This window comes from Scomber japonicus, chromosome 12 (genome assembly GCF_027409825.1).
Source record: "Scomber japonicus isolate fScoJap1 chromosome 12, fScoJap1.pri, whole genome shotgun sequence".
Taxonomy (NCBI): Eukaryota; Metazoa; Chordata; class Actinopteri; order Scombriformes; family Scombridae; genus Scomber; species Scomber japonicus.
In genome coordinates, this window is record NC_070589.1 from 21,571,500 (window position 1) to 21,595,991 (window position 24,492).

Below are 24,492 nucleotides of genomic sequence, written 5' to 3' on the forward strand. Positions count from 1 at the left end.
ACTCAAGTAAAAGATTTAAATCCTTCTCCAACAATGATAAACACTATTGCAAGGTTTTTGATGGGAGAACAAATTTAATACCATTGATTGAACCTTAAGCATTTGGAAGCATGGTGGGAAAAAACACATAAAATCCCCATCATGGTGTTTTTTGAGCAATCCAGACCTTTAAGATCTGGCAAGGTACTTCATTACATTTATGCAAAGTCATAAAAAATCCAATATAGCCATTAAGCAGTCATGACTAGGCAGGCTGCTCATTTATTTGTAACATTGCCTACAAAATAAACTCTGAGCATGTCAGTGGTACAGCTACACAATTAAACAGTATGGCAAAATATCTGATAGTTAACAACTTTCCGTCGGCTCGTATTACGATACACATTGTCATATCATCCACCTGGAGGCCTGGTGTAGAACGGTGTCTTTGAATTATACTTACACAAAGTCATTTGAAACATGATGCTGGTGCTTTATTTAAAGGGATGTGAAGTAGGTATGGTTGCAGTACATATTAGCTGAAGCCAGAGACAACTCAACAGATCAGATTATTTCTCCTCTGGACAGTTTTGGGATATCCAGCAATATCAACTTCACAGCTTAGTTCACTCTCCGTTGTAAAAAAAACAAAAAAACAAAAAAAACCCCACAAAAACAAAAAAGAAAAAAAACAAAGGAAAATTATATGCAGACTACTATTAAGGAGAGATTTAATAAGCACTAAAAAGGTGTTTCAAAGTGTTAGTGTTAGAATTTTTCAGTTCTTCCTTAATCTAAATACCAATAAGTCTGCAGGTAATGTAACAAATGTTCAGAGAATATAGCTTAAAGATGCATGAGATCCAACAGGCCAACACAGCCATAGCATGCCTTAAATATACTTAATATCAGTGCAGTATTAAACTAAGAACAGTTTCCCTGATATCCCACCTGGGTTCTCCCACACACAAACGTACATACAACAATCCTCGATACAGTACAATTATTCACTCACACCGAGCACAGAATTCATACTATCACGACAAACATGGAGACGGCCGAGAGGTAACATGAGCTAACCTGAAAATACAGGAGGTTGCGTCCTGAACCGGGGAAAGGCTTGAATATACGAACTGTTAAGAATGTGTTTTATGCTAAACCTTCTCCCAGCTGGTTAAAAACATTCTTAAGTACTGGAAATGTATTGCTACACAGTGTTACTCCATGAGTTTATATATATATGTATATTTATATAATACATAATTTATAAATGAATATTAAGCTCAGTTTAAGGATATAGCAATATTTGTGATTCTTTTTGTTATGAAGTACAGATGAGAAGGTGAATTATTTACAGATGACGATGTCATAGCAGTTTTGAGAATGAGAAGTCAGTCATCAGTCCTTTGAGATGAGGGGAGAGAGTAGATATAGTCATTAAAATTGTGACAATGACGAGTCCAGGCTGTGTCGTCTGACAGCTTTCATGGGAGAGAACAGCAGCACAGATTTAAACTTCTCAGCTGGCGAACAGCGAGTACAATGAAAGCTATCACTCATTTCACAAAAAAACGACTGCCGGTACGCATCTATGTGTGAGATGGCACTCTGTAACATCTGCTTGCATTGATTTGCTTTGGATCCATCAGCATAATGAACAATAACTGATCTATAAGACCAGTTCCCTTTTTTTTCCTTTTTCTTTTTTAATCAGATAATATATATTAATAGGAGTAAAACAACACTTGATTCCTCATGTTTCCCTAAACATATTCGCTGGTCATTTCCTGTGTGTAAGTTGTGTTTACAGGTCAGAGGTCGGGAAAGCGGCTAGGATCTTCTTTGTATTCAGCGGGGATGAAGAAAATAGACTCTTCAAAGTCGTCGTAGCGGAATTCCTGAAAGGTGACAGTTGCTGTGATGGTGGGGAAGACGGGGATGTCTGCGAGGGAGAAAACAGAATAAAAAGGTTATTTTGAGATCGTTCCCCCCTCAAGCTCACAGGAGCACAGCGGTAGGTTGACACACACGTACCGAGTTTGACTGGAAACCCGGGCGGAAGCTTCATCTGAACAAACTCTCGGAGTTTGTTGAAGTGCTTGAACGGGGCGATGACCTCCAACACATTTAGTAACCTGGAGGCGGAGGAGAGTGAATCAGTACATTGTGTGTTTCACAGCTTTTCTTCGCCAACATTTCCTGTCAGGTACGGACGACCTCGCAAATCTGAACAACAACAATGAAGTGATTAAATGCGACTGCAATTTGAGATCTTGAGTGAAGAAAAAAAAAAAAAGGTGAGGGTTAGGGCCCTACTGTACTTCTTCTCGGGTAGCTGAATCAGACTAAACTAGTATGGAACAATCATGAGGAATAACTCAGTGTTGCACAAGTTTTTTTTAGCTTGCGACTCTTTAAGGAGATGCAACATGTATGTCTGTGTACATCATCTTACAAAATAAAATAGTTTCTCTACAGCATTTTTTAACATTACATAAGCACAAAATCCCATTTAAAATCCATTATCTTAATAAAGGAGGAGGTTTTATTTTCTCTGGTAAGGTTCATTCAGAAAAGGAGAAAAAGCCATTTGTTTTATGTCATGGAAATATTGTACCGTGCTGTAACATGTTACATCATAAATAAAAAACAAACACATCATGTTTGAGTCAAAGCTCTTTTTCTACTCAGTCTGTTACCGGGGAAACGACTCACTGCCATTGTCTGTATGTGTATGTATGACAAATACAAAACAAATCAATTATCCATAAACATCCGCCAATATTAGGTTATTGCAGATTCATCTGTATCAGGAAATTACTTTTGGACCACCGGAGGAGTAGCTGTTGTCATGGTAACAACTAATCAGGATCCAAATTTACAATAATGACCTCACCGTGTGTCACCGTCACAGAGTATGTCCACCAGAGAGGACTGACCAGTTTAAATATCTCACTGTAAAATACTAGTCACAGTTTATTTAATAAGCCAAATGGAGTTCTTCTATAATATATGTGTTTATGGATATATAACTAATGATTATTTTTTATTATAGATTAATCTGGCAATTATTTTAACAATTAAATGATGAATTATTGGGTCAGTAAACATAGGAAAACGTTGAAAAACACTAATCAAAACATTCTAGAGTGCAAGGTGATGTCATATGTCTTAAATATTAAAGCTACAGTAATGTCAGACCAAGAAATGCAACATATTCTCAAATTTGAGAGCCTGGAATCAACAAATGTTTGGTATTTTTGGTTGAAAGAATGCGTAGCTGATTATTCAATTATCAAAATAGTTTCCACGTAATCTTCTGTTCATGAACTAATCGACTAATGGTTGCAGCTCAATTATCAGCCTCAAAAATAGTTATTCACTTGGGCAAAGAAATTCACAAATGAGGTTCAATCCAGGAGAAGCAGATCAAGGAGAACTTCAACACAAATGCAGCAAGTTTGCAGATGCATGCGTTAAACATGACATAGAAATAACGTGGTGGCCTTATCGAGTTAAACAATTATGCAAAACGGTTTTGTTTTTTTTTCTTGTATGGAGAAGCAGCTGATTTTGTTAGCATCTAATTGGCAGCTGTCACACACAATCAGAGAAGCTTTTGAGTCTACCTGGCCCAATTATCTGATACGAATCATTTCATCTCTACACCGCCCCCCTTCTTCTAATATTCCATGTGTACCCAAGTGTATTCACCCAAGATCAATCTGTGCAGAAAGCTTTGTAAATAGATCTAAGGAGGAAGGGATGTACTTACGACTCGATGCCTAGAGGAAAATCCTGGCTCATGGCTACGGTGGCTTTGAAGTTCTTCTTGCTTTCCTTGCACACGAGCTCTCTCCCAAGATGAGGTGGCCTGAAGGAGGGGAGAGACAGACAAACACACAAAGACGTTGCTTTTCATGATCCTCATTGGTTCACGAGGACTTCAGATTAAGAATTTATAAAGAATTTCTTGTAACAGCCCTGAATAAATTATAATGAGGACTGATGAAATTGTAAAAAAAGACACAGTAGATGCGTACTTTCCGTGCTCTGCGGTGATGTATTCTTCCCAAGAAATTGTGTTTGGGGCTGGAGCTGTGAGAGACTGCCTTCTCACAGGCTACGAGAGAGAAAATATCAGTCAGTGGTGTAATCGCAGTCATTAGAGCATCTTTACATGTTGAATTCCTTTCAGCTCACCTCAAAGTTTTGTTCGCTGATGCTGCCTCCTTTACTTAAGCTTTCCATGATTGCTTTGTTCCTCAGGATATCTTCTTCACTTAGGTGTTCTCGCCGTTTTCTTGACTCCAGCATCAGACCGTTGACTGAATAGAAGTCAGCCAGGAAGTTTCCGACTCTCTCCTATAGAGGAAAAAGACAAATAAAACAAGCAGATGGTACAATTTCAATCAAGAGTTACCCGTTGACTTTCAATCCCACTGCTGAATCCTTCAAATACAGTGAGCAGTAGCCTGAGGGCAGGACAATACTGACTCTTTTCAGAAGACTAAAAATTCTCTCATCCCCACAAAGAGTGAAATCTCTGCTTGAGTTTATAAAACCACTGAATGTAGGCACAGGCCTTTCAGATTCATAGAGCAAGAAAACACTTCAAAAACACTGACTGTGCTGCAGAGGCCATACAGAGAAATATGATGGGTCTTTTCTTTACACTATAGGGGACTTGGGACAAGAAAGAAGACGCAACACATACAATAGCAAGTTTCTTTTCTCTGAGATCTGATTGTCAGTGAAGTATTGGATACTACTGCTGCAAAAATGGTAATTTTAGTTATGAATTACTCTGCTGATTATCTTCTCGATTCATTGTTTTGCATCTGATAGACCATTCACAGTTTCTTATAGCCCTCTGTGACGCCTTCAATTCATTTTTATTGTATGGCCGACAGTCCAGAACCTGAAGTGTTTAAAATTATGTTTTATAATGTTGAAGAAAAAACAGCAAATCTTCAGCAATGCATTGATTATCAAAATAGTTGCCCATAATTTTTCCATCAATCATCGACTAATTGCTGCAGATCTACGGGCTTTTACACCCTCAGGACTCAGGAGAGGGAAAGAAATTAACTTAAGTTTATTTTAGATGGTACTACATTAAAAATGGTTGGGAACCACTGCTATTAACAACCAGGCCTCATTCGCATTATTTTTTGGGACGTTAAATTGTATAGCAGAAGTTCACTTGCTTTGAGTGTTGTCGTAGGAACAACAATGTGGAATAAACAATCAAAAGCCTGTGAACTGGCTTTTAAAATATATCTTTAATACAGCAGCTTAACAGTAAAGGTTTTCTTATTGTAACTTTTGTGAACCAATTCTTTATATTTCCTTTCGTCTTTTAATTTTATGTATTTTCCTCCACCCACTTTATTCAACTTTTATATAGGAATTTATGTACAGTACCAGTCAAAAGTTTAGACACACTTTTCCATTCACTTGAAAGAGAAAGTGTGTGCAAACTTTTGACTGGTACTTTAAAAACATTTTACTGTCCACTTTTTTTTTTATATATATGTGGCTAACTTATGTGAAATGTGTCATGCAGACACCAGACTACATCTCTTTGTGCTCATCATAATTACAACATAAAACTTACTGTTTTATCCTCTCTGAAAAGCCAGCCGATCTGACTGCGGGAGAAAGAGATTGACTTTGTGGACAGAGTTGCGGAGTAGACGTCGCTGCTCATCAGAATATCCACCTCTTCTTCAGTCTCCATTTCTGACTCCTTCAGGCACAACAGGGAAAGTTAGGTCGTCCTATTTCTATTTATATAACATGAAACAGACGTCTAACGATACTGCTTGCTCACCTCATGGTGTATTCTTTGGTACACTTTTGCTTCGTTGTCCAGAACCACAAAGGACTGCGAGGGAGCAGCTTCGCCGTTGAAAATGAAGCTAAGATCTCCACGCTGACATTTCATATCAGTGAAGTCTATGAGAGTGGTGTCAAGTCTAAATTAGGAGAGAGGAGACTATATGTGAAGATTATGTCCTACTTTTTATATCTAAAAGAAGTCCATGACCTGAATTTTGTAACATTTTCTGATTTAAGCACTCTGTGAAACACATCCTCTCACAGGTGCAGCAACAGCCTTCGACTAATATTTGATGTCTTACCTAATGTTGATGCCCTGCTTGTAGATTTTACAAGCATCAGATGGCAGCATCCGCGACAACAAAGGCACTACAATACAGAGAAGAGTGTGAATGACTTTGGCTGCTGTAAGTTTTTGACTGATTTAATTAAATTGAGTCTTTAGGTAAAGCAACAGTTGAACCAAACAACAACAAATCAGCAAAATGATTTAAAATTTAAGCTCTGAACAGCTACGATGCTTCAAAAATGTGTGAGAATACAACATTCACCCATGTTTGGTTTATGTCATGAATTAAAACTCACCCCAGCTCTGAAAATCCCAGTGCAGCTCCAGATAAAAGTCACCAAGCTGCAGAGAAGCAAACACACATGCTACTGGAGGAAAAGAGTACACCACAGTGAAGATTTCTAATTATACATTTCAGCAGTTATTACGCATATTCAAGGACAGGCAGTTGTAATTTATGCAAATCAAAGCCTGAGGAGATTTTAACACAACGGAGCAAACGTTTGGTGTGGTATCAGCATCTGTGGGAGTGGAGTAAGTGTGATTCTCACCTCCCTAAGAGCTTTCAGTAATTTTGGCCTCTTATCCTCCACGCTCTCCCTGGACTGCTGCTTTAACTTCCGCAGTATGGCTGTGACTGAGGAAGAAAAAAAAAAGAGAGAGGATGAGAAAGAATCAACTCGGTTACACACATTCACATCTGGAAGATCCACTGTCATTAAGTGTGCGGTCCAGTTCTTACATCAGCATATGGTCGTGTTAAGAGAATTTGGCTCGTGAACTAGATTATCGGCTGAGCTAGTTTTTCCACCGAAGTGCACTGACAAGTTTAGTTTTTAACTGTAGAATTTCACTTGATCATAATTCTTTAATTATAAAATTTGGGGAGCGTTTTGGTTGCTGAGTGGTTCCTGCACATGCCACATAGTTGCAGTGTCCCTGGTTTGACTCCAATCAGGGACCTTTGCTTCATGTCATTCCCCTCTCTCTCTCCCTGTTTCCTGTCGGCCTCTATGCCATCTACTATCAAATAAAAGGCAAAAATTCCCACAAAACATAATTAAAAAAACATCTAACTGAAGGATTCTTTACCACCAGTGTTTCTTTATGTTAAGTGTGAGATTTTAAATGAATATTGGCCACTTTATCACCATGATATTTTTTTTCCATCATTATAAACCTAAAAAAAGATCAGTATCAGTCGGGTTTCTTTCCCTGCAATGTCCGATGTTGCATCATATTGAGGGAGAGATGAGTCTTATTCATGTATTTCTTCTTTTTTTTTTTGCCTGTCCACCAGAAACCCTCCACATAGAAGCCACAAATCTAACAGCCAGTTCGATGCTGCACCAGTGTTGGAGATATACAGTAAAGCTCCAGCTAATTCCTGTTCAGAGGGAACATATTTCATATTACATGCATTAGTGCAGCAGGGACTAGATCAGATGACACAACCCACTGCTCCCATGGAGTACAGCCCGCTCTCTCGCATATCTACTGACCACTTCAGTCGTCCTGGATGTGTTGCTGTGCAGCCCTGATAAAATATGAATATAATGTATCTCAGATGCATCCTGGTTAACTTGACCTGGGGGAAATACTGGACTGAGAGTGGACTGGACTGTGGAGTGCTGACAAGGCGCTTGCTGCACTCGTCACTGCACACGGAGATGACCCAGCGAGAAAGCTGCTGACACAACGCTCACATGTGTTAAAGCGAGAGGTGATGATGACTGATGACATGACTGCAGTGATTCGTGAAAAACTGTGACCCACATGTTTGGTATTAAGCACACGTTAGTCTCCACTTGTCCCCTTCGCTAAAAGCTGCTTTTCATTTAACCAAAGACCTAAATCTAAATACACCACATCACTCGAGTTTGACTTTCTTTGCATGTCCTTGTTGATGATGTTAATGTGCCCAGCCCCCCTCTTTGCCTCCCCCGTCTCCCCCCTTCACCCTTGTGAGTGATGTGACCTTCTCAAAGCGAAACTCCTGGTCCCGGTCCCAAGCCGGCCTGCCACAGCAGGGATGGAAAGTCGACATGCATACTAACAAGGTTGAGGGTCATTTTTCAAACTGCCTCACAGGCTGTTTAAGATGTGGATGCTGACGATTTGCAGCGAGGTTATCTACACAGCGACAACAGAAATGAGCCAGCTCAGCTTCGTCACAAAAAAACTTGAGACCCTGTAAATTATTCAGCGGCCCCTTCAGTAGCACAGAGGTTCTCAGCCTGGCCTTCATCTTCTCTTTTATCTTCACTGGTCTATACAAAATTAACACAGCACCAGGAAAAAGAACAGAGCAGTGAATTCATCCCAAAGCCATTAGCTGCTGCTTTTCACATGTCATTTGTCTCTTTTCACAGGATGTCAGATCTAAAAGCAGCAGCATCATTAAGCAGGGTAGTGACCAGGCTGTAAGCTCTGGGCTTCCTAACACTAAGCCATCATTCAGGCTCCGTTCCAACCCATCTGGATGACGAGCGCTCAGAGAAAATCCCCCACCTTTAGCTCTTTAGCTGGACCGACATTCAGACTGCAGTCGCAATCTTTAAACAGTTAAATGACCCATAAAGAAGTCAGTCGTTCAAACACTCGACGCTCAAACACTGAAAAACATTTAGTCTCCTTGATTTGAATGCAGTGACAGAAGAATTAACCATAACACAGATTAACTGGTTAATTATGCTAATAATTATAATGTAAGTAAGATGTTGTAATTCTTTCTTGTATCTTAAGATGTTCTCTGCAGCTTCACTGGACTCCAGCTGAGGCCAGTTAAACCGATTTGTTCACCTAATATCAGAAACTCCAGGACTCTGGGAGATAAATATTTGCAATGAGATTATCTAATCCACTTTATTAAACCGGAGAGCGTCACATAAATATTTCAACTTCCTTTTCTCATCCCGAAATCTATTTTTGAGTCGGTCAGCAAAACAAATAAACACGCTGACATTGACAAACGCAGCTACAACATGAGCATTCATATAGAAAGCCATTAAAGGTGTCAGAATGACCAAGTAGTCCACGAATATGGATTTAAGTGGACATCGTTCTAAATAAATGGGACAATTAAAACAGGCGGTGTCGGATTTAAATGTTCAAATGTGAGGGTGTGCGAGTGCCAGGTGCCATAAATACATTAAAATATGAAAACCAAGGCGGTAACTGAGAGCTCTGTTCACATAACTTACTCATCTGTCTGTCTCCGTAGCTGATGGCTTCAGCTAGAGGACTCCATCCCTGTGCGTTCTTTATCTTTACAGGTGCATTATGGGCCAGAAGCAGGAGGGCACACTCTGAAGGAAAAAACACACACACAAATATATATCTCGTAAACACAAATGTAATTAAGTCTACATTATTGTCTGTTTACTGTACTGTCCCCACTTTACTGTCATTTCATGGTTTTAAACAGTCATGCCAAATATAAACAGTGAATTTCAAGATTTCAGTATTAACTTTGACTACTAAGCTTCATGTTACCCCTAAGTCTAACCTTCATTATGCATATTTTGTAGTACTCATTATTAATCATCAACAATGATATCAGGAACTACTACGTCTTTCCTGCGGAGGAGCTGTTTTTTCATGCGTGCTGTACACTTTGTAAAACCCTCTGAGGCAAATTTGTTATTTGTGATTTTGCCCCTGAAATAAAGTTGACATGAATGCACTATTCTGCACTCTTAGAGGTCAGATAAGACATACTGAGTGTAGCAGGGGTATGGAAGCTACCTCAAAAACAAAACAAATAAACAAAACTAACAAAAAAAGAACTGTGCTGACAGTGCTGTAAAATGGGCCTTTAATGAGGGTGCCAAAGACTGCTCAATAAAGCCACATTAGGACAGATGCAAGGCCACAGAGCACAGGAGATTTAGTGCAATTTCCTGGATTCAAACAGAGATTGGTAGATTAAAAATGACTCGGGAGCCTTTTGTGTATTTTGGTTAATCTTGTGTGTATGACAATGGGCTACTGAGAATGAAAAGCAAGTTCAATACATTTTAATACTTTACATAAATTGCCAACTATTTATCGTTTTAAAAAGAAGACTTTCAATTTCTCTCATCACATCTTCTCAAATGTGAATATTTTCTAGTTTCTTTATTCTTCTGTAACAGTAACGAATAATCAAATATACTATCTTTGGGTGTGGTCGTGTGGATATTTGAGGATGTCACATTGCACTTTGAGAAATATTTTTTCATCTTTTTTTGTGTGTGGACATTTTAAGGACCAAACAATTAATTGATTCATCGAGAAGAAGAATTACAGATTAATCGATAATGAAAATAATATTTAGTTGTAGCTTTTTGGGCACCAAGCTCTGCAACAGCACAGACCACAGACTCTTTAAAACAGGCTAATAACATTCATTAACTTTTTCATCTTTACTCTTGCTATTTTCTTTGTTATATGTTTTAACACTGCCGCCCTTTGAGATTCACTGTGTATTAAAAGTGCATTACAAATTAAATGCATTATCATTATTATTATTTTATTGTTAAGCTTTATCTTTGTCTGGAAGGACTGAGTAAAAATCACACTTATCTTCTAAAGGTCTTACTAGCAACAAGCAAAAAGGCCATCACAAAATACTGGCTCCAGAAAAACTGCCAAGCTATATCTGTTATATTTTTGTTAATATTGTTAAACATTTACATGTTTTAGAACAAATTACTTATTCCATACGACTCCAAAAAGATTTGGGAGAAAAACTGTAGCAAATATTACTATTTATAATTATTATATCTATCATGTATGTTTTGCTTTTTGTTGTTGTTTTTTTAATTAAGCAAGCTTGCCTTGGACCTGATATTTGTTTCCATTTTTCTGTGTTTGGTATTTGTTTTTTGTTTTGTTTTGCTCTTTTTGGTTTCTGTATCTAAAATGTGAATAATGTCTATAAATTAAAGAAAGAAAGAAAGAAAGAAAGAAAGAAAAAGCTTTACCTTTGTGGCCCATCATCACAGCTAGGTGAAGAGGTGTGTTCCCTAAAAAAAAGAGACACGTTAGAAAAGAGTGCATATAAATCATTATAATAATTAAAAACAAATATTAATATAATTATAGCAGGGTACTTACCGTGCACATCTTTTTGGGAGATGCTATGGGTCCTGATGAGAGAGGAGAGCCGCCTCACATCAGCTTTGAACACGCACTCGTGAACAGGAAACTCCAAGTCCTCATTATTAGTCAGGATGATCGGATTCTTGTTGTCATCATTAACAATGGTGCCCACTGAGGATGAATTACCATTGATGTTGTTCGCGTTGAGCTGCTGTTGCAGTACCGAGGCTTTGACTGATTTCTGGAAAGCCTTGTTGAATTTAAAATGGTTACTGGTACCGTTAGGGATAGTCCCGTTTGAAGTTTCATCGTACGTGTCCATAATATCTTCATTTTTGTTGGGTTTGTTGTGGTCCTTTCGCATGGTGCGTATCTTCTCGCCTGTCATGATGAACTACACTTACGTTACCAGGCCAACGCGTTACCAGGCTACAAGAAGGGTGAAAGATGTGGCTACAAATCACATGCAATATCCGCAAATTTTGGTGTTAAAGTCAAGCTATAACGGTGCTCAACAATGGCACACAAATCGCAGCTCTAGTAACAGTTTGCTCTCTGGTGTTCAAATAACGTTACACCTGCTGCTGATGCTGCTAAGCTCCAGTGCAAACATTAGCTCCCAGCAGACGGTTAGCTTGTTAGCCCACAATAAAAAATGAACATGGTGGGTGCGGTATTGAAAACACACAAAATAAAGCTTAACATAAAAACACACACAAAGAGAGAGACAAACACACACGCACTAAATAAACGTACAACTGTGAATGAAAACGAATAGGCAGCGGCTACATCATCGTTGTCTCATCCACCGTTTCTTAGGTATACGCTACGCTGCGTTGCGTTTAGGTACCGATTCCGTTTGCTTTGCGGCAAATGTTCAGGCGGACGGGTCGGTGCTAGCCAGCTGAGCTAACATATTAGCAGCAGCAAGTCTCGCGATATTATTTAACCTCCGATACTTTGAATGCGAGTTGTTTCCCCTTGATGTTCCAGCAAAAAGGAGGTTCAGTCCTTTAATCCTTCCATTCTGTACTCAGTTTTCTGTATTTAAGTAATATATTTGGACTCAAATTTTAATATTGTAGAGTTATAAGGACTGCCTTCTTTCATCTGTGTAATATTGCAAAAAATAGACATATCCTGTCTCAAAATGATGCTAAAAAACTAGTCCATGCATTTGTTACTTCTAGGCTGGACTACTGTAATTCATTATTATCAGGCTGTCCTAACAAGTCTCTAAAGACTCTCCAGCTGGTCCAGAATGCAGCTGCTCGTGTTCTGACAAAAACTAGAAAGAGAGATCATATTACTCCTATTTTGGCTTCACTGCATTGGCTTCCCGTAAAATTCAGAATAGAATTCAAAATCCTTGTCTTCACCTTCAAAGCTCTTAATGGTCAGGCTCCATCATATCTCAAAGAGCTTATAGTATCTTATGTACCTACCAGAACACTGTGCTCCCAGCATGCAGGCCTACTTGTGGTTTCTAGTAGTAGAATGGGAGGCAGAGCCTTCAGCTATCAGGCTCCTCTCCTGTGGAACCATCTTCCAGATTTGGTCCGAGGGGCAGACCCTCCCTACATTTAAGAGTAGGCTTAAAACTTTCCTTTTTGATAAAGCTTATAGTTAGGGCTCTTAGAGCTCTTAGCTGCTGCTATAGGCTTAGATTGCTGGGGGACTCCCATGATGCACTGAGTTCCTCTCTCTATCCATCCATCTATATCCATTAACATTCATGTACTATTAATGCATTCAATAACCTAAACTTCTTCCCCCGGAGTTGTCTGTGCTTTCTCGTCTCACAGGTAATCTGGGCCTGTAGACGTCCGGATGACAGATTCCAGTCCTGGACCTACTAGCTTCATTGTTGATTTTCATTGTGCTTCTCTCTCCTATCCTTCCTCTCTCTCCTCTCTACCCCAACCGGTTGAGGCAGATGGCCGCCCACTCTGAGCCTGGTTTTGCCTGAGGTTCCTTAACATTAAAATTGAGTTTTTTCTTGCCACTGTTGCTCATGTGGGAATGTTGGGTCTCTTTAAAGTTAAAACCTGAAGAGTTCAGTTGAGAACCTGCTCTGTGTAAAGTGCCTTGAGATTACTTTGTTGTGATTTGGCGCTATACAAATAAAGACTGATTGATTGATTGATTGATTGATTATAAGATCCCTATTACAGAGAGTATGATCTGATTTTTGAGCAACAATGAAATTAATAGACACAATTGCTGTGTCTCTTGGGGCAAACATATTGTTAGTATGTATTTTTACAAACAGTATAGCAGTCTTATTTTGGATGTGCAAGGTGCCACCCTGTCTAGAAAAACATGTCTACGAATGACAAATATCAGACCAGAATAGCTGGCAGAGCCCTAAGTATGTATCACATTCTGCTTAAAATGCTTACTGGAGATACCTGACCTATCTGTAAAGGTATAAGAACCTAGTACTCTGGAGCAAATCTTTGTCTCATGCATGCAGACAATGAACCGGGCTTGAATTAAACCATGCAATAACTTTTCTATAGGCTACTAACCCATCTATTTACAAAACACAAGAACAGCCTGGGATGTCTTCAGAAAAATTTGTGCAATTTCAACCATATTATGGCCCTTTTTTCAGATTATTTTGCACAGACGTTATTAACAACATTTTGCACAAACTAGGCTATATGAATGGTTTAAATATTATGACAATATTCATTGTTTTTTCAGAGAATTGTATTCTAGTGGAAAAAAACCTCTGAAGCAGCAGGAAAAATGTTATTACTTTTCTACAATTTTCATACTTTGCAAAGTTATCTGGTGGGCTGGATTAGATCCATTGGGCCAATGTTTGGTCCACAGGCCGTATGTTTGACACGCCTGCTGTAGAGTATATAAAAAAAACAAAAAAGTTTTAAAAAGACATCTCGTCTCTTGGGACAATAATGGACAACATTGCCAGATGATTTAAGATGGTTTGCAATATTGCTTATTTACTATATATATTTATTTTTCTCCTCTGTATTGTTTGTTTTACATTGTACTATTTTATTTATGCTTGTGTTTTGTGATTAGTTTATTTCATTTTTTCCCCTCCCAATTCTCACTGTGCTGTTTGCCTTTTTTTTCCCTGGGATAGCGAAGTCATGACCCGCCCTCCTTCACCACTGATTGGCTAGAGCTCGTTCCCTTTGTTTATCGGGTTGGTTATGTTTGAGGCAATCAGAGGCAGAGAAGGGCGGGGTTATGTCTTCGCCATCCTAGGAAAAGAAAACATCCTTTAGCGTCATAGACTGTGTTTGTTGGTGTTGTTAATAAAGTTTTTCCGCCTGTGTCATCTTTATGAGACGCGCGTTTTATCGTCCAAGCAAGCAGCTAACTTGTTTTCAAGAATGGCGACCTCCAAGAAGGGGAAGAAAGTTGTAAATCAGGAGGAGCTCCGTCGATTAATGCGTGAAAAACAAAGACAGACGACGGAGAAGAAGCGTGTTGAGTCTCCTTTCGCCAAATACAACAGCCTGGGACATCTCAGCTGCGTCCTGTGCAACGTGCAGGTGAAGTCGGAGCTCCTGTGGCCGGCTCATGTCCTCGGTAAACCGCACAAAGAGAAAGTTGCCGAGCTGAAAGGAGCGAAACAAGCACCGGCACCAGCACCAGCACCGAGTCAGCCGGTGAAGAGGAAAGCACCGGACAACGAGGAGCTCAACGGGAAGAAGGTGAAACCGGCGGTGCAGGCTGCAGGCCGGGCTGCTGCGTCGGATCTGCCTGGAGACTTCTTCCAGAAACCCAGCAAGATAGAGCCAGCTGCTGCTCAAACATCTGCAGGTCTGAGTCTGTTAGCCGGGGTGTATGATGGGGACAGTGATGGAGAGGAGGCTGCAGTGGCGGGGACAGCAGCAGACGCCCTTCCTCAGGCGACTGAAGCTTCAGGACTACCAGCGGATTTCTTTGACAGCTCCATCCCGTCCACCCCGGCCATCTCCCACTCAGGATCCATCCTTAAAGCGGACGCGACGGAGAAAACACCAGAAAAGAAAGAAAACACAGCCGAGGCGCTACCCGAGGGCTTCTTCGACGACCCTGTGAGAGATGCCAAAGTGCGTAACGTGGACGCACCCAAAGACCAAATGGACAAGGAGTGGGAAGAGTTTCAAAAGGAGATACGGCAAGTGAACACAAAATCTGAGGCCATCGTAGCAGAGGACGACGAGGAGGGTCGCCTCGGACGTCAGATTGACGAAATCGATGAACAAATTGAGTGTTATAAGAGAGTGGAGCTGCTGAGAGACAAGAGAGATGTGGTGAAGAGCAAACCTCTGCCCAGGAAGCATGACCCTATGGACACTGATGCCAGCATGGAGGAGGAAGAGGAGAATGAAGAAGAGCTGCTGGGGCTTTTGTCTCGGGACTGGAGAGCCAAAGGGGCATTGGCATAAATTTCATACTTTCAACTATAAAAAAAACCCACCAGTGACTGATCTGATGTTTGTACATTATGTTTAAAGGATGGGTACACAAGTCTGTCTTAAAACAGCAGCCAGGAGCCCAAATGTATATTTAAAGGAGTTTTTTTTCTTGTCATAGTCATTTGCTGGCTGTTAAAGGATCCCCTTCAAATGCCCCATGTGCAAAAATGTATGTAAAAGTTAATCTGAAGCTAATACAAAGCTTCAGTCCACGAGTCAAATTATGGAGATATTTTTCAATGTCAGTCTTTTGAGTGCCATAGTCTCTTTTTGTTACTATACTTCCACCACTGCTCAAGAGGAAACACAAACAGGGAATTTAAAAAGACTGTAAATGTGTCAGATATCCACTTGATATTTTTCCCTGACTGCTGTAACCTCATAATCTCTCCAGATTAATTTTTTAAATGCATTTTTTTGCACTAAGGGCAGTATTAACAGGAGGAATTATTATAGCGAGGAAAAAGCTCTTCCAGAGTTCATTATGGGCACCTGACTGTTGCTTCAAGACTTGGAAATACAGATGTTAGAGGGGTTCATTTTGTAAAAGCCTTTTGGTAATCCACCAACTGTAAATATGTCTTGATCACATGTACTTTTTCTTTATTTCCGACTGGATTAAATGTGATGCAGTTGAGTGTCACAGCAAGACATGATTTCTTAGTTTGTGACTTAAAACAGCAGACGGACATCAAATCAAACCTTTTAACTTTTTATTCATTGGTGCTCACACAAAAACACATTCATAAAACCTCCCACATACAGTAGCAGCATGGACCCAAAATCTCTGTCATGATGGCCAAAGCTGTTACACGTTGAGCACAACTAACCATTGTCCTGCGGAAAAAAAAACAAGGATTTGACTATGTTAAGTTTATAAATAATTTGTTCATGTTACATTATAAGCAACATGCAAAGCACAACAGAATTATTTTAAAAAATGTACAATGTTGAGATTAAGACGGTAATGAAAACTTTTACCAACCCAACGCCCTTCACAAGATAATTTGTTGAGAATACATTTAAACCATTTTTACAGAGTACAACAATGTTAAAGTATGACACCATTATTAGGCCCATAAAAATGGAATAAAATGAATCAAGTAAAGAGTGATGGTCAGTGCTTCTTGTACTACCTGTTACACGTTGTGAGCTAGGTGTGCCTTCTGTCTGCGTCCAAAGATCTACTGCGATTTTTAGTGAAGCTATAATCTAAGTCTTTTTGTTATTGCTACATATGCCTCAAATTACCACTTCAAAAATCTTACTCAATGATTCAAAGTGTTCATAGCCCTTCAAATCTAGTATAACTGCAAAAACAGAGCAAAAAAAGAGAAGAAAAAAACAAAAAACACTACAGATAAATGGACAGATGGACTTAACGTATGATCCCGATTAAAATGTAGCGATTAACAGATGATGAATGAGGAAAACACAATGAACAGAAAATAGTCTGAAACTATGTTTAACTTACAAAAGTCACCACTCTCATGCTCAATTGTGTGTTTCAGTTAAGATAGGAAACTGGCTAAAAACTAAACCGAAGCCTCTCACAAATCCTGTTTGTAGTAGTCATTTGTAAACATTCATAAAAGTCTACCTCGGGTTCTATAAATAAGGTTCAGGTGAGTTGTACCTGGTGGTGTCGATGGGCGAGGAAAACTGCAAGAGACTGACAATTACAGCCTCCAAAGAAGCTAAATATTCAAAAATGTTACATCAAAAAGGAGACAAGATTGGTTAAAAAACAAAACCTGGGTGCAGGAAAGTTGAAGGTGGAAAACTGGATTCAAAATTATTCACAACACTTCTTTTCCATGGTATATTCATATAAACCAAGGGGTTAGCTAAAATAAGCGCTGAACATTCGGCATACAGGTAACCATGGATTCATTTTAAAATGTAAGCTTGTATTTTGTGGCTGAGGTTGTGCTGAATGGACCAGGGGGGCGGGAGGGGGGGGGGGCATGCCAGCGCCACTGTTCCACAATCAGTATGATAAATATTTCAGTTCACAAAAAGTGCAGCAATTACAGAAAAGGGTCGGGAAATCCGAACCCCAGACCCCGCTGGGTGTCCAATACTGTTCACCGCCATCGAGCGATGATGTGCTCACACGCCTATGGCGGCTCGCAGCTCCGTCCAGGAGTACCTCTGGTCCCTGTCGTTGTCGAAGCACTCCAAGGTTCGAGCGCTGGGAGTTGATGTTCCAAATATTTTGTTCAGGTCTTGGTAGGTCAAGCCGAGTGAATTACGTCCGATGCGTGCCTGTTGGAAGATTTCCTCCAGGTCTGTGACAAGAAGTAATTTTCATTTAGATAGATTTAAAAAAAAAAAAATCAGGTTGTAGCTTTTACCAAATGCTGAGATTTAAAACTTTGTAGTATTTGTGTACGCACCTTTCAGAGAAGTGACACCAGGCAGGGACACCCTCTTTGGGCATCTTGTCTCAGCATTTCTCTTAGCGCGGTTTGGAGTTAAGAAGCGTGGACGTCTGCTCGTCTGCGGCTCTGGCAGTGGTGTGGATCCCTCTGTGAAAATAGCATAAATAACATGAGGCAAAAAACAATCAAAACAAAACCAAACACTGTAACAAACTGCTTTATCCTATACTGTACCGTGCACACTCCCAGGTGTTGCTATGGTGGTTGCAACGTCTTTCACCGGCTCAGTTGTTTGATGTGGCAGTCGATTTGCTGCGTCATTGTCCTTTAAGTGGAAAGCACATGGAAGATAAAATGTGAAATGCATAAATTTAAGACGCATAATAAGATTTTTATTTAAAAAAGGTAAGTAAAAAACGTTATAATACTCACACTCTGCTTTGACCCATTCTCTAATGCTGACACTCTTACATGAAGATCTGCGACTGTAGAGAGGAGGATGTGGATCTGCTCATCAGTCCACGTATGGTGCTGCTCCTCTGTCTTGTTGGCCTCGCTCACAGCTTTTCTCAGATCTGTTAAGTCCTATGACAATAAAATAAATCCATGTAAAGCAACCTGCTAACAGCTAATCTGCTAACGAGATTTTAGAGACCAACAGGCATCTGGTTTCAAGTATGCAGATCATGAGTGAGATCAGGTGTCAGGTGCCAGGCTGGTAGTCAGAAATAGTATACAAAGTAATTCATATTCACAAGTTTAAGAGGTGACTACACACTCAAATTCTCTGAATATCATTTTAAGCTCTGAATATAGCGCAGTTATATGCCTGCCCGAGTGTTGTGCTTACTGCAACTGAAGAGGAATAAATCTACATTCATGTACAACGTTGCCTTTCAGCTATTGCTTATCAGAATTGCTAAAGCTAACAGCGCCTATGTGTGAGTGGCACAAACTAAGTGTACAGTTAGCCAGTGTTCTACTATTTATATTTGGCTGGTAAAACGAAACAATTAGAGAGGGGCAGAAAGTTTGGCTGCATTGATTGATAAAACTCAAGCAGACAGCAGTAAGCAAACCCTGAGCATAAACATTTTTTTTTACAATAAATACGTATTGTTGAAAAAAAAAATGCCAGCAATGAGCTATGTGATTATGTGTACGGTGTAGAAAAAAAAGTAAAGATTTTGTGTGTAGTTACCCTTAACATACCCTTAACAGCGTATCTAAAAATTCAAGAGACTAGCAAACAATTCATTCCTGATCATATAATTATTGAGGTGTATAAAAAATACATCAAAGTGTAATTATTCTCAGATCATCTCTTTCAAGCCAATTTTGCTTATAAAAAAATAAAGAGGTGAAAATATTCTGCAGTTGTCTCAGATATTTGACCTAGTTTTACTCTGCAAACTACAGAATCTAAGCTCCCAAAATAGACTGGCACTTGTTTCATGTATTATAAATGAAATGCCAACACAAGGATCCAAGAAATGACAGAACCTCCTTAACCTAAATTACCTTTTCCAATGTAAGCTTGACAAGAGCTGTAAACTCATGCGTGCATGTGTGGGTAAACAAATAAATTCATCTGCGGTTCAAAGTTCACCACGTTGGCTTCTGGTTTGGATTCAGGCCACAGCTAAGCAGATAAACAGTATCATCTTGGCCATATGCATGTAGATTTGCCTCATATCTCAGCAAGATAAATATGCCCAGGCTCCACTACAGCTGAGAAGTAGTACATTAGACATTAACTTGAGCACAATGCAATGTTAACAAGTGCTACACCCCCCCCTATACGCTCATACATGAATGATATGTGTGGTAAAAGCAGCCTCCAGCAATACTTTCCATGGCCACAGAGAAGTAAATGAAAAAAGACAAGCTGTCAAACAAAATAAGTGTAATCCATCTTTCTTTCAGCTCATGAAAAATCCATCAGCTTTGCTCATCTGAAACTCTCTCGGCGCTATATCGTTTACGAAGGAAGTATCTTGTGATTCTCCTGTGAGGTCTGCCAGCCGCTCAAAACTATGCCTTGAGATTTTAGTAGCTAAACAACACAGTTAAAACATCTGGTGAATCTATTCTCATTTACTATTCTGCCGCTCATTTCAGACTTTTATTTAAATGGAAGAGTGAATGTATAAAACTGTAATGTTGTAAATGTGTAGCACACAACCGGATAGTATAAAAGATTCAAATAGAGTCAATAGAATATCTATAAGAAATGGAAGATATGTAGATTTTTTTAGGTGAAGGCCCACAAAATGATTTCAGATGAATTATTAAAACCCACATATGAATCTGTTGAGGCCTGTACCTTGAAATCTTATTTAATCTGCACATCAGCACTCAAACTGTCTGTAGTATATTGTTTAGATAAAAAAAGAAATGTCATAAGCTTGAGTTTACCATTGTCTTCTTCTTTAAGCCATCATCATCTTTCTTTTGATTTTCAATGGCGTCCTGCATAGTCTTCACATCGTGTTGTACACTTGTTAGCGTGCTGCCAATTGTAGCGACACTCTGGAAAGGAAACACATGCTGCGTGATCAACGATGCAAATCAGATGTCTATGAGACAAATTTTCGAAATATTTTTCTTCCTCAATCAAATGTCCCTTTTTATTCCACTTTCCTACGGCTTTACCTTTTGAAGCTCTTCAACTGTTGTGGGCAGGCTGACTAAATCAGCAGCTGATTTCAAGTTGGCCTTTAAGTGGTTTACGGCAGAATCCAGCAAACTGATCTGCACAAGAAAAATGACAAAAATTATTCAGTTACACCTCAAAAGATATAACATTCAATCTCTTTTGCCCCTTAAATTTGACATTCCTCCAAAATACTTATTATGTCAAGGTAAAAAACATGTTTGAAGACTTTAATGTAGCTAAAATCAATTCTACAGGAGGAGCACAAAAATATTTTAGTCCAGTGATTAAAGAACTTTATATTGATGTAAAACTCCACATGAAAGCTTAAGTTGTGTTTACCTGTGACATACATTCAGTTCTTGTTTAACCAGTCCAAGCTGTCTTTTAAGCATGAAAATAATTGCCATACTGAAAAACAGGAAATCCACTGGGCACTCACTAGTTCTCTAACTAAAGGAAGGAGAACTGGTTTACTAAATCTGTGTGTTATTGTAGCATCTGCAAAAATGCTTTCTGTACTGCTTTTTCTTTTGTTTCTTGGGCTACACAAACCAAAGAAAACATGACTCATTCAGCCTTATGTCACAGCCAATAATCACCATTACTGTTAACATAAATCAATTCTTTGTGTCACAATGTTTTTATGATGTTTTATATTGAACAGAGACTCTCACCTGCGAAGTATTAAAAAGGTACCCTTAATGAGAGCTGAATCACCTGACCAACACTGAAAATCTGGATATTCTTTAACAGTTTGTCTAGTTAATATGTGGCAGTGTGAATTGTAAGCTGGCTTCAAAACGGTTGGGCAAAAATGACAACTGACCTTTCTGTTCATTTCTGTTAAGTTAGACCAGAGTTTGCTCAACCCCTTGTCCCCGTTCTCAATGTCGTCAAGCTTTCTCTCCTTGCTCTTCAGGTCCTCACTTAGTTTTGGTATTTCACCTGACGACACCTTTTGGGTGGACTCCACTGTTACAAAACAACATTACAACAAGTTAATAGCGGTGTTAAAACAACCACAGGTATGTGTATAAAGGCTCATGAGCTTTCACAAGGGGTCTGTAGATGTGTAACATTATGTCTTACTACTGTGCAACTTTTCTTTCATGGAGTCCAGATCTTCTTTCAGAGCGATCTGCATCCATATGAGTCCAGCACAGGCCATGACACAGGCAGCTAGTATGATGAACAGAAACAGCGGGTAGCAGACATTACAGCATTGCGTGTAGCTTCTCCTGTAAAGACAAGAAATGTAGTAACGTTAGACATGAAACACTGCACAGCTTTATTCATTATTGATGAAAGAGATATTTTCAGAAGGCTGCACGCGATGTCATGGGAATTATGAGGTTTCAGGCAATAATGGTGCTTCAAAATAGTGGCTGCTACATAGTCTCTGCTATCATGTCTTACTCAAAGTGCTTAAGATTAATTCTACTGACTGATATCATGTAATAAATATTCCACTTGCAGATTGTCTTCATTAAGGGCGGTTTGCTTCAGCACATACATTATATTAAGATGAACTTTGGACTAAAATTGCCAGGTGCAGCTGCACTTATACAACAATATATAATAAACACAGAAAAACAAAACATACACGACAACACAAAATCACAAAAGGTGCTTCAAAGTGTAGCATATTGCACAGTATAACATTGTAAAAGATCATGTGACATAAGGCACAAGGCAGGAACAGAGTAAAAACAATAAAATGTATACAACTATATGACAATCTAAGAGCAGTGGGTAATAGTTGAGACTTGAGTTTATTAATATCACTTAATAACCCAATACACCTATGTAAAGCAAATGTAAATGTACTCTGGTATAAAGGTTGGAGGTAAATATATAAAAGTTGAATAAAAACAATGATGACATTAAAGTCAACATAATTACATGAATGATCTACAGTGGGAAGTTGCTGTACATAAATGGATAACTAATTATTTATATTAACTACTTTTCCTTGTAGCATTTTAAATTCCCATATCATGTTCTTATTCATTTAAATGTGCCAGATTTACAAGCTTGGTGTTCACACTAATAAAACCTAATAAACCCGACCACTTACTTCCCAAAGTTGGCTCCGCTGCTCAGGTTGTTGAACTCATCGTCGTCCGAGCTCGAGTCCGACTCTGAGTCCGGAGGCTCGGTGCGGAGCAGCCTGTGACCGGACCCCTTTTTGGTCTTCTTCCTCTTACTGTCCCCGAGTCCGATCAAGGCGTTTAGCTCCTTCCTCTTCTTCATCTTTTTCTGGGGGGTCAGCGAACCCGCCGAGCCCGATTTAAAGCCGACTAGATCCAATGTTTTGTCCAGTTTGGTGGATGATGTCGTGTAAATGTCTCAGCTAAGCTAACTCAGCGTCCTCTCGCTAGCTCAGGTTATTTTAAAAGAGGCTAACAGGATGAAACACATCGGACTCTGCCGACTTGTTGCCACTAAAATGTTTAATAGCCGAGCAGCATAACGTTACTCTCCTAAATAATCGTGTCTAAAACAACTTTTTCCGACTAGCTTGCCGGGGAAAACACAGGCGTTAGCTAGCCGTGCTAACGCTTGCTAACAGTGACAGGCTAACATTACCGTGATATCACATCGTCTCTGCTGGGGTTAAATTTACCAGCCTCGAAAACACAGTCAAAAAGTCTTAAAATATAGGAGTGTAACCCAGCTATGCTAAAATCAAAATATACGACTCTGTGTTTCCAGCTTATCCGTCCTGCTGCTGCCCGGAAGACGAGTTCATATTTCCGCTTTATTGAGTGTGCGCACTGCTGCCAACTTAGTGTGGACTCACATTTGTGTCATTAATAGAGACAAACTTATCCAGTGTTGGAGAGTAACTAGTTACATTTACACGTTACCTAATTTAATTACAAAATAAATCTAACATATATATTGCTGTTTTTAATTCTTTGAAAACAATATTTTTTATATTTTGTAAATAAATCATGACCTGGGTTTACATGGTGTCACTGTACTAATTAAGCCCATGCAAGACATTTGGACTGTTGGGACACACACACACACACACACACAATTTATAATGTCCAATTAACCTGAGCATGCGAACTCCACACAGACAAGGTTAGCCAGGACCTTCTGCTGTGAGGCCGCAGTACAAACCACTGAGCCTCCGTGCTGCCCTTGAAGATCTGTGACGGTTTTTAAAGAAATTCATGCTACAAATCTTTACTTCCCACCTTCCTCATCCTCTTCGACTCTTCTTCCTCTTCGTCCAGCAGGAGCATAAATTCTTCTTCATCCAAAAGAAGAAGCGCCAGAAGCAGTTCTTCTTCTTCTGCTCCTTGTTTATGGTCATGGTGTCATCTGAAAATCAAAGGACATTAAATATCTCAAATGTCCTCTGAGGTCACTGTTTCTTACCAGTTGTGGTGGAGTTCTCAGATGTCCAAGCTGTTGAGTAACTTTCAGGGACGTCCATTGAGGACTCTGACATGTTATTCAGCCCAGCCTGCAAACTAAACACACACACATTCCTGTAAGTGTCATGTAAACTTTACACACATATAAACTTTGGTCACATTACAGCCTCCCTGAACTATTGGCTCTTCTGTCTGAAACATGAGTATCATGACCCAGAAGAAGTCATCTCACCTGGTTGCACTCTCCTGATTTTCCATCTCCGGTCTGTCTTTAGCTGCTGCAGGACGAACCATGATCACAACTGACCGTGGGAGGTGGACTGTGGTGGTCTGGATGGATGTAACTGGTGTCGTCATCCTTCAGATCAGGGGCAGGAGGGTCACAGTCAGAGTCCATCCTGTGGCAGGCCAGTCC

The 24,492-nt window shown here is 39.5% G+C and overlaps 3 protein-coding genes across 3 annotated transcripts; 1 reads left to right on the top strand and 2 right to left on the bottom strand.

Annotated features, from left to right (window-relative positions):
• Positions 1 to 273: 273 nt before the first annotated feature.
• Positions 274 to 12,030, bottom strand: LOC128368846 (ankyrin repeat domain-containing protein 13C-like). The gene is made up of 13 exons (XM_053329736.1): positions 11,213 to 12,030; positions 11,080 to 11,121; positions 9,316 to 9,420; positions 6,664 to 6,749; positions 6,409 to 6,454; positions 6,126 to 6,192; positions 5,816 to 5,960; positions 5,600 to 5,731; positions 4,183 to 4,344; positions 4,023 to 4,102; positions 3,755 to 3,853; positions 2,014 to 2,114; positions 274 to 1,921 (listed from the first exon to the last, which is right to left on the bottom strand). Exons 1-13 carry the CDS (start codon positions 11,583 to 11,585, stop codon positions 1,791 to 1,793), a joined length of 1,569 nt encoding a protein of 522 aa, XP_053185711.1. The 5' UTR covers positions 11,586 to 12,030; the 3' UTR covers positions 274 to 1,790.
• A 2,506-nt stretch (positions 12,031 to 14,536) lies between these two features.
• Positions 14,537 to 16,324, top strand: znf830 (zinc finger protein 830). The gene has a single exon (XM_053329900.1). The coding sequence runs from the start codon at positions 14,569 to 14,571 to the stop codon at positions 15,610 to 15,612; it is 1,044 nt and encodes a 347-aa protein (XP_053185875.1). The 5' UTR covers positions 14,537 to 14,568; the 3' UTR covers positions 15,613 to 16,324.
• A 16-nt stretch (positions 16,325 to 16,340) lies between these two features.
• On the bottom strand, positions 16,341 to 23,426 carry efcab14 (EF-hand calcium binding domain 14). Its single transcript, XM_053329899.1, has 9 exons — positions 22,763 to 23,426; positions 21,775 to 21,923; positions 21,512 to 21,657; positions 20,682 to 20,780; positions 20,445 to 20,558; positions 18,459 to 18,611; positions 18,261 to 18,351; positions 18,042 to 18,173; positions 16,341 to 17,933 (listed from the first exon to the last, which is right to left on the bottom strand). Exons 1-9 carry the CDS (start codon positions 22,936 to 22,938, stop codon positions 17,755 to 17,757), a joined length of 1,239 nt encoding a protein of 412 aa, XP_053185874.1. The 5' UTR covers positions 22,939 to 23,426; the 3' UTR covers positions 16,341 to 17,754.
• Positions 23,427 to 24,492: the final 1,066 nt, after the last annotated feature.